Below are 9,988 nucleotides of genomic sequence, written 5' to 3'. Positions count from 1 at the left end.
TCCTGGGATAGCGGGAAGGGGCGGCTTCCCTGAGGCGCCGGCACCAGGGCGCCAGCTGTTTGTGACCGACTCCTGCCTGTTGAACCAGACGCGGTGCAGGGCGAATGGGACTGGGCGGAGCGCCCCGGATCCGATCCGGGTGATGTTCGCAGCCAATGCTCCATCGTGCAGGGTTTTGTCTTTGATTTTGAAGGTGAGAGGAGGGGCTCGGAGCTGTGCTTCCAGGCTAATTACAGGCGCAGACAGGGACGGACCGGCAACCACAGCCATGTATGAGCCAGCTGTGCTCCTCTGCGAGACCACGTTTTGCTTTTCTTAGGCAGACCTGACTCTGAGGCCACTGCTCCAGGAGTGGGTCAGCTCACCCCAAGTGCTGAGTGCCGGCTTCCCTGGCAGGTGGCCAGACTGGACTGCAAGGGCCCTTGTCAGAGCAAAAAAGCGGGAATTTGCCACCTCTACGGCTCCAGCCCCTCCACCTGCACCGCAGGGCAGGCCAATCTCACCTGCCTCCCAGCAGACTCAGCCCCTTGGCCCGTGTTTACTACTCTCAGGAATGCGCTGTTGGGTTTGTCAGCAGAGGGGAAGGGGCCACAGAGGAGCAGTGCATAAAGACCATAAGTTGTGAACTCTTGTTCGTACGTGGAGACAGTGGAAAATACTCCCATTAAACTCCATCCTGTTATGCTTCTGCTTCAACCACGGTGTGCGTGCGCGTGAGCGTGCAGATGTGCGCGCACCTGTGCGTGAGCTGTTGCAGCAATGCTGCTGGATCCAAGTGCCAGAAGTCAAAGTTGAGGCCGCTCTTGGCCCCAAGGGCCCAGCTTGCTCCCGGCTGTCCCTGTGGAATTTCTTCTGTTCCCCCGACGGCATTGTCCAGGGCTTGGAAATGAGCTCCCTGGTAAAGTTGCTAAGTGTAGGAGCTCATGGTCCCTCAGGTGAATGCTGACATGATGTGGTCTCTTCCAGGTGGGGCTGGCGAGCCACCGGGCCACAGATGTACATGGGTCATGTAGGCATTCCTTGGAGAAACTGTTATAATTATTATTGCAGCTTTTCATTGCTGTGGGTGATTTTGCTATGATGGAAAGAATAGGTGTGCACTCTTGTAAAGTCTTACTGTTGAATGCTATTTAAAGACTGTAAATCTCTCCCTGCAATGTGGGGTATGGCAGGGGTAACCACTTACATTATTGTTAAAAACAAAGTTAGAGATTACACAAGCCCGGCACTTCCATTGGACTAGAGAGGAGAGCCAGGGGAAGGGGGCAGAGCAGATGTCTGTTCTGAGGTGCCCACAGCTTGTCTCCCCCAGACCCCAGGAGAAATAACTCATCTCCTGTCGTCCTCACCCCTGGCTGCTTGGAATGTATTTGTTCTGCCCCAAAGAAATGATTATAAATGCCTTGGACCTCTGCTCTGGCCATTGGGTACATCTGCAGTTCTGGCTACTAACTCATTGCATTCCGATGTGTGTTTATTTTTCATGCTGGCTGAAGACCAAGAGGGAGGAAGCACAGAATCCTAGATTCCATCCAGTCTGCCCATGAGTAGAAGCAAATGCCCAGTGGGACTGATGCCTTCCGTCGTGGCCCCAGCTAAGGAGCCCAACGCCCTGTGCCCCAAGGCAGTGGAACTTGTCCTGGTCAAGGAACAGAATGGGGTGCAGCTCACCAACTCCACCCTCGTCAACTCCCCACAGACCCCCGTGGAGCCCCAGGAACGGGAGACCTGGAGCAAGAAGATAGACTTCCTCCTCTCGGTGATTGGCTTCGCAGTGGACCTGGCCAACGTCTGGCGGTTTCCCTACCTGTGCTACAAAAACGGCGGGGGTGAGTCCCTGCCCGCCCGTCCTCTCTGTGCTCTCTGGCTCGTCTGGAGTCCTAGGCCATGGGCGCGCTCTGGCAACATGGCACTGGGTCGTAACTTAGCATTAGCCGGGCACAGACTCCCTAGCTGTATGTCACAGAAACACATAGAAACAGAGTCCAGAGCAATCTCACTCCATGCCAGGTCTTCATAGTTGAGGATACTGAGGCCAGGAGAGAGGAAGCAGGAGTTAGCCATTGGAGGAACTGCCGTCCTGCCTTCTTTTTCCAAAGGTGCTTTTCACTTTGGAAAGAAAAGGCCACAGATGGGTGACTGAACACAGTCTTACAGAGTGAGGCCCTTGAGCTTGGAGAGGTGGGAGATGCCCTGCCCTTCCCCTACCCCTTCTCCCACTTCTTCCTGAACTCAACCAGTCCTAGAACCATGACTGTCTTTGGACTCCAGGCAGAAAACTAAGGTATAGGGCAGGATCACCCCAAACATTCAAGCTGAGAAACCAGGTAAGTTGGAGGTCATGCCTACCCTCCTGGTGCTCCATTTCCCTAGTGGCCTCTCTGAGTCCCTGGCCACACCATCCCGCACAGTGGAAGAGCTGGGAAGACAGTCCCAGGAGGGCCCTCCAGCATGCCCGTGGGTAGGTTGGCATTACTCTTCCCAGGTCGAGGGGAGAAGATCGAGGCCTCAGCAGTGCATTAACTTGCCCAAGGACAGACAGAGCTGCAGGGTCTCCCTGCCTCCCTCGCTGGCCCAGGAAGAGGGCCCTGGCAAAGCCATCTCTCATTTGAGGTGGGCCTTTAGGAAGCAGAGCCTGGGGCCCTGGACTTTGTTCTTGAGGCAGGATGTAGCTCCAAGAGGAACAAGGCACTGCCCTGGAGGGGCTGCAGCCTCCGGTGGAGGCAGGTTTCAAATGCTGGGAGCTAGAATGATGACAGAACCCACACAAGGTCAGTGGTGGCCCACAGATCCCAGAAGAGTCACAGCTCAAGAGGGTCAGACATTCCACAGAGGAGCAAGAGGGGCCAAAGGTGGGGAAGGAGCCACAGTGGGGGCCGGGCCTCATCTCTGTGCTCTTGGGGGTTGACTCCATAACCTGGGACACTGGGGGTTCAGTAGGGGCGCGCTTACTTTGAGAGCTTTAGAGGGGTTCGGAGCACTGATGACAGCGGGGCTAGGCATGGATGGACACTCACCCACCCAGCCTGTGGCTTTCCTTGGAGGGTGGCCAGGCAGGGACAGGGACTGTGGTCAGGGCCACAACGGGTGTAGTTGGTGGAGGTGGCTGAGCCCTGAGGCCCTCAGTGACCATGCTGTCCTGTCCCACAGGCGCCTTCCTGGTCCCCTACCTGCTCTTCATGGTCATTGCGGGGATGCCGCTCTTCTACATGGAGCTGGCCCTCGGGCAGTTCAACAGGGAGGGAGCTGCCGGCGTCTGGAAGATCTGCCCTGTACTCAAAGGTAATGGTAGGGACACGTCCTCACACCTGGTGTGGCACAGACCAGGCTGCGGCTCTAGAGCTTTCAAAGCAAATCCATGCAAGTCGTGTGCAGCCCATAGTGCTTTGCTAAATGTCTACGCATGTGAACACACCATTTGAATTTTGGTCCTAAGATCAAACCTCTGTCTATCTGTCCATATGTCAGCTACCTAGCTATAATCTATGTATCCGTCCATCAATCTATTCACATATCTAGCTATAATCTTTCTATTCGTCCATTTATCTACACATCATTTATATATCATTCATCTATCAACCATCTATCACCTATCAACCATCTATCATCTACCTACCTACCTACCTATTTATCATCTATGTATAACACCTGTTTATTTATCTATCTATGAAATGTCATCTGAACATAAATAAAATCAGGAGGCTCTGGTTAGAAATAAATGATAAAGATGTATTCAAGGGTCATAGGTTTACAAATTGGAAACACAACTAGGCAATAGCTAGAGTGTTCTGAAGAAGAAAGAAAAACTGAGGTTCTTGTATTAAAAAGTACAATTGAGAAGAATCAGTCCTGCATTCTTAGTCCCCAGGTTGGTCTGAGCTGGGAATCCTCTAGATGACCGGTGGTCTGGATACTGGATGTCAGGTGGCCTAGACACCTATCCCTAGTCCTTCGGGGGTAATCAGGGTTATTGGGAGGTTTGATGTATATCCAGGCATTGATACAGGACTGGATGCTCAAAGGTTTAAGCTCCCAGGCTACTTAAAACAAGAACAGAATTATTTTCTCATGCCTCAACCTACCTGACTTTAGTAATTTAGCAGCTTGACTATATACCTACCTATCTATCATAGCACCTATTATCTATCATTTATCCATAATCTATCTAACTGTCTAGTTATTCACTGAGCCTTCCAGGCTCCTACTGAGACGCCATGGCACCATGAAGCAAACATACATCATGCTGAGTCCCGGTGACTAACCCTCCCCGGTTCCTTGCTCCATCCTCGTGAGAGCCCTGGGGAGGGGACGCGCTGTGTTGTGTGTCTTGGAGATGTAGGCACTGAGATTAGGGGGCTTGAGTAACTGGCCCCTGTCACCTACTCAGGGGCAGGGTGGGATGGAATCCTGTCTGACTTCCTGTGGGGCCAACAGGAGCTGATGGCGCAGGATTCAGGGGTATTCCCTCAAAGAGACCGGAGAAGGTGTCTGGTGCAGACAGCTGGGTTCATTAGGAAAATGGCTATTAAAAGACCAGGATTTGGATTTTCTTAGAGTTTCTTGAAAAGTTGATGTTCTGAAGAAAATAGAAGCCCTATTGTCCCTCCCAGGATGCCGCATGGGTGGGTCGGGGCGTGTGCTCAGATAGAGACTGACCAGCCGCGGGAGTGAGGACATGGCACAGCTGCTGCAGTCCGTCTCCATGGGGGAATCGCCCTCCCACAGCGGAAATGCTGGGATTGGCCGGGCGTGACAGCTCCTCCAGGCACCGTGTGTTATTCCTGCTTAATGGGCTGCTGGGTGAATCTTAAAATGTTAGCATTATTTTCCAAGGCCGAATGATTCATGCCCACCCTCAAGTAGAACTTCAGAGCAAGATTCGGACACCTCTGGGTTCAGGTGTCAGGTGCTGGGTGTTCCCTTGTGCAGTTTGCACACAGAAGTCAAAGCTCAAATGAGTTGCTTGAGATTCGCCTCCGGCACCATCATTGATTCCCCCAAGGAGAAATGTGCAGGTACCTAAAGACACCGGGCACCTATGATGAGAGTTGCAGGTGTCAGCCTGGACATTTCCACGCCTGTGTACTGGCCCAATGCCGGTGTCACTGAGGGCAGCGAACCCAGGCCAACAGACAAGACACAAATGAGTTTATCGTGTTCTCTGCTGGGCAGCGCTGACATGTCACGCGGCCGCGCACGGCAATGAGCTTTCACTGTGGTCAGTATTTATAGAGCATTCAAGTGCCCAGTCAGAAATTAAGCGTGTCTATCCTCAGTGACCAACTGGGGAAGTACTGAAGAAGGATGCCTCCAGCTGTGACACAGATGTAGTGGGACCAGTTCGTATCTCTGGGTTTCCAAGAACACATCCTTCCGGTCCGAAGTCTGTCTGTCATAGTTTCTTACGGGACACAGCTCTGTGCTCCCACCTCCTCCGGGGAGTCTAGCACTGAGTCAAAGTAAATCTGCCTCTTTCTGGAGCGGCCACAGGTGAGGGCCTGCAGAAGACGAAAAGGACGGTGGCCCCACGGGGGTGGGGGACAGCAGGTGGAAGCTGATGTTCAGCTTTTTCCTGCCACAAAAAGAGTTTTCTCCGAGAAAGCTGCTGAAGTGATTTGTTATATTGCTGCTTATAAAATGTCAATAAATAGTATCCAAGGATTTCAAAGCGCTGCTAAATCCTAACGAATTGGGGTCAATACAGGAAGTATGACTGTCAGCATCCCATTCTAGAGAAGCTGAGACCACGGATGGGGGCATTTGGCCACGTCCAAGAAGTATCAGAACCCGGAGGAGAAGTCGGCAGACATGGTGCACCTCGGTAACTCACTCGGAGTCCCAGCCTCACTGTCACACTCTAGCACAGCGGTTCTCAACCTGTGGGTTGCAACCCCTTTGGGGATCGAACGACCCTTTCACAGGGGTCGCCTAAATAAATCCTGCATATTAGGTATTTACATTACAATTCATAACAGTAGCAAAATTACAGTTATGAAGTAGCAACGAAAATAATTTTATGGTTGGGGGTCACCACAACATGAGGAACTGTATTAAAGGGTCACGGCATTAGGGAGGTTGAGAACCACTGCTCTAGCAGCTCATGTTGGCTTTTGTCCAGTTTTGGAAACTCATCCGTGTGGCGGGCTGAGCTAGGCCACTGGAGGATGTGCCATGTGGCCTCTGTGGGTGGAATCTCGGTCGGATCCTGGTCACCTGTCTCCTAACCTGGGATTGAGGGAATCACAAACCACAGAAAGTCAGCTATTGACTGGGAATCTGTGCACTAGCACAGGGCTGTGCTCATTGATGAGATAAACCAATCAGCGCAAGAACACTAGACTTTCATGTTTAGAGAAGAGGCACCTAGAATGGTCATGCATGGCCCTGGGTGCCCTTGGGTGGCCCTAGGTAGCTATGAATGAACCCATATGACCTTGTTTGCCCTGGGTAGTCTTGAGTAGCTATGGGTGGCCATGAATTGCCATGGATGGCTCTGGGTGGCCCTGGATGAGCCCTGGTGGTTCTGGATGGTCTTAGTTGTCCTAGATGAGCCTGGGTGGCTGTGGGTGGCCATGGAAGAATTGAGTTGTCCCTTGGTGACTACTGGTAACTCTGGATGGCTCTTGCTGTCCCTGCATGGCTCTGGAAATCACTGAGTATTCCTGTGTGCCCCTGGATGGCCTTTGATAACCCTATTATCATGGGTGGCCCAGAAAGTTTCTGGGTGATCCTGAGTGGTTTGGGATGGCCTTTGTTGACATTTGTTGGTGTTTTCTATCTCTAGTGCCCTTAGATGATCCTGGGTGGCCATGGGTGGCCACGGGTGGCAGTGGATGATTCTGATGGTTTTGCATGGCCTTGTGGTGCTGGATAACTCTGGGTTGGATTGCTCAATGTAACCCAGGGCCGCCCTAGATGACCTTAAGTGAGCCTGGATGGTCCTGTTTGATCCTGAGTGGCTGTGAGTGGCAGTGGATAGCTGTGAATGGCCCTTAGTTGCCCTGTATGTCTGTGTGTAATGACCTGTTCTACCAGGGTGGCCTTAGGTGATCCTACATGTTCTTGGATGACTCTTCATGTCCCTAGGCATTCCACCTGGTTCTAAATACCTTTCAATGAGCCTGGTGGCCTTTCAGATCTTGAATGTCCCTCAGAGACACTCTGAATGTCTCTGAGTGGACAGAGATGGTATAGATGGTCTTGGAAGGGGGAAGCCCCTCTATGGTCACAGCATAAAGTCCAGCATCTGCCTTTCACTTATCTTCCCCTGTGTAAAGATGTTGCCTGATATCAGGATGGTGGTGAACAGCTGGCACAGGTGGCAGTGTCTCCTGTAAGGGAAGGTGGGAAGGGGCATTCTGTTGACTCTGTGCTCTCGCCACCCTAGGTGTGGGCTTCACGGTCATCCTGATCTCGCTCTACGTTGGCTTCTTCTACAACGTCATCATCGCCTGGGCGCTGCATTACTTCTTCTCCTCTTTCACCATGGAGCTGCCCTGGACCCACTGCAACAACACCTGGAACACCCTCAACTGCACAGACGCCTACTTCGGCAACACCAGTGACGGCTCGGGCCTCAACGACAGCTTCAGGACCACGCCTGCCGCCGAGTACTTTGAGTAAGTGGGAGGTCCGCTCCTCGGGGTGTGATGACTCCTCACTTGCTGTGGCTGCCTCAGGAAGGGAAGGACGCAGAGCCAAGCTCTCTATGGCAGCCCAGGGGTCAGCCACCGTCCCTGCTGCCTCACAGGGGTGTGAGAGGACCCTTTCTTTGTCTTGTGCCCATGTTCTGTTCCCTTGGGGGTTTTGTGGGACAAAGCTAGCATGAGTCCTCAGCACAGATGGAAGGCTGAGCAGGCCTTCGCCTAATTTCTAATATAAATTATAAAGCTACAAATCTAAAGCTATGAATTTGCCTCTAAGAGGCTGCTTTAGCAATATTCCATGTGTTGTATTTTCATTTTCATTCAGTTCAAAGTGTTCCCTGATCTGCCTTGTGATCTATCTTTGATTCACAAGATATTTTTGGAGGTTAATAGTGTCCTTTATGCACAAAAGTTTTTAATCTTGATAAAGTCAGTTATTTATTTTTTCCTTTTATTGTTTGTGCTTTTGGTGCCCTATCAAAAAATTCATAGACCCCCACCCCCCAAAAAAAATTCATAGCCCAAACTCAACAAAAACAAGCTAAGCTTATAGATACGGAGAACTGATTGGTGCTGCTATAGGTAGAAGTGGGGGTTAGAACAAAATGAATGAACTGGGGTTTTTTTGTTTGTTTAAATAAATTGATTTTTATTTTTTTTTATAAAAAGTCCATTGCCAAACCTAAGGTCTTGAAGATTTATACCTGTGTTTTCTTCCAAGAGTTCCATAATTTCAGCTCTCACATTTAGTCTTTTACCCATTTGAGTGGCTTTTTGTATTTGGTATGAGGAAACTATGGATCGATTTTCTCCTGGCTGTAGGTCACATTTTCTTGCTTCTTGTTGTCTAGTAATTTTGTAATCTTCCCGTAATGAGTGTTGGATTTGCTCTGGTAGGAAGCTAATTTGCTGGTGGTACAATTTTCTCCTTTTGAAACTTGTTGAAATGCTTTTGGGGCAACCTTTGCTTTGGGAATGGTTTATCACCTCTACTGCAGTGACCCTTCTAGGGTCTACTGAGCTCTCCATGTGATCAGCAAGTGCTCTACCGTGGCTGGGGAGCTCAGTGGGCCTCAGCCCTGCCTGGGCTCGGAGACCTGCAGGGTCTCACCCTGTGGCTGAGTCAGTGGGCTCCTGTGGAGAACCTGTCAGCACCTGAGACTCCCTAAGCTCTAACCAGCAAGACCCCGTGCTGTGCTCATTGGGGAGGGGAGGGAGGTGCCTCCAGGTGGGAAGTGGGGCATTGTCATCTCCAGTCCCACATCTGCAAATACTCATTTGGTGTACTTTGTCCAGCTTTCTAGTTGGTATGATGACAATTCCTCATGGCCAGAGCGGAGGCCTCTCACCTCCTTTCCATGGCAGCCCTCACCTCCACGCCACCCCCAGCAGAGCACAGGTTCAGAGTTAGGGTGCCGGGGTCCAGGTCCTGGCTCTGCTGCTGGATAGTGTTCTTACCCTCTCAGTTCCTGGGTTCCTTGCTGTAAATGGGGCAACACAGCTGCAGTGGGGATCCAACGTGACCGTGTAGGTGCAGCCCAGTGCATGCCTGGCCCGCCTCAAAGGCTCCCTTATCCAGATTCAAGAACCATGGCAATAAACATACCTGGAGAAGGAAGCTGCAGGAAGTGGAAGTGTTAGATCTTTGCCGAGGCTGGTGACATCCCAGGCCATCCCTGTTTGGTCCTCCAGGCCACTTACACTCTGGAAATGTCTGCTTTTCAGCCCCAAACCATCTTATTCAGACGTCCGGTCCTCATCCTACTGTGCGCCTGCTCTTGGGAAGCACCTGCCCTTCCCTGTGCCCGGTGGCATCCTGCAGTGACTGGTGTGGCTGTCGGCTCCTCTCCAGCTGACAGCTTCTGCAGGGCCTGTCCTCTGGAGTGTCTGTGGGATTTCAAACAACTTCAAACAAGAGGACTTTTTAGTCTTGGGGAAGGGACTTGGCCAGCACAGACGAGGGCCTAATTCTCAAAGCAGCCTGAAGTGTCCGAGGTAAAACCAGTGTGTACAGCATCCTAGAAGCAGTTCACGATCAGTCCTGAGGAGAGCCACGTGCTTTCTCCCAGCCGCACCCTCTCAGCCTGGGGGCTGTGACCCCTGTGGGCCACCGTGCTCCTCTCCCCGGCAAAAGGGTAAGTGGCCACCTGCCACCAGGTTAGGTGTGTAACCCATGCCCGTGTGTGCAAGACGTAGCTGGATTGTATGTAGGGGTTGGTCCGGGCCCCACACAATGTGTGGCCTCACTGGACAGATGGTTTTGTTCCAACGAGATTTCTCTCATTGGTGAAAAGAGGTTCCAGGTGATAAGGCCTGGCAGGGGCTCCAGGGCAAGGTGAGGA

The 9,988-nt window shown here is 51.7% G+C and overlaps 1 protein-coding gene across 1 annotated transcript in view; it reads left to right on the top strand.

Moving 5' to 3' along the window:
* Nucleotides 1-9,988, top strand: part of SLC6A3 (solute carrier family 6 (neurotransmitter transporter), member 3) — a 31,242-nt gene that overhangs the window by 384 nt on the left and 20,870 nt on the right. The window contains exons 2-4 of the mRNA XM_006762464.2: nucleotides 1,497-1,829; nucleotides 3,151-3,282; nucleotides 7,388-7,619. Coding sequence (XP_006762527.1) covers nucleotides 1,544-1,829; nucleotides 3,151-3,282; nucleotides 7,388-7,619 — 650 coding nt within the window. The 5' untranslated portion in view covers nucleotides 1,497-1,543. The remainder of the gene's footprint in view (nucleotides 1-1,496; nucleotides 1,830-3,150; nucleotides 3,283-7,387; nucleotides 7,620-9,988) is intronic.

The sequence above is a fragment of the Myotis davidii genome, unplaced genomic scaffold (assembly GCF_000327345.1).
Source record: "Myotis davidii unplaced genomic scaffold, ASM32734v1 scaffold135, whole genome shotgun sequence".
Taxonomy (NCBI): domain Eukaryota; kingdom Metazoa; phylum Chordata; class Mammalia; order Chiroptera; family Vespertilionidae; genus Myotis; species Myotis davidii.
The sequence above is the reverse complement of the archived record's forward strand: the minus strand, read 5'-3'. Positions and strand labels throughout refer to the sequence as shown.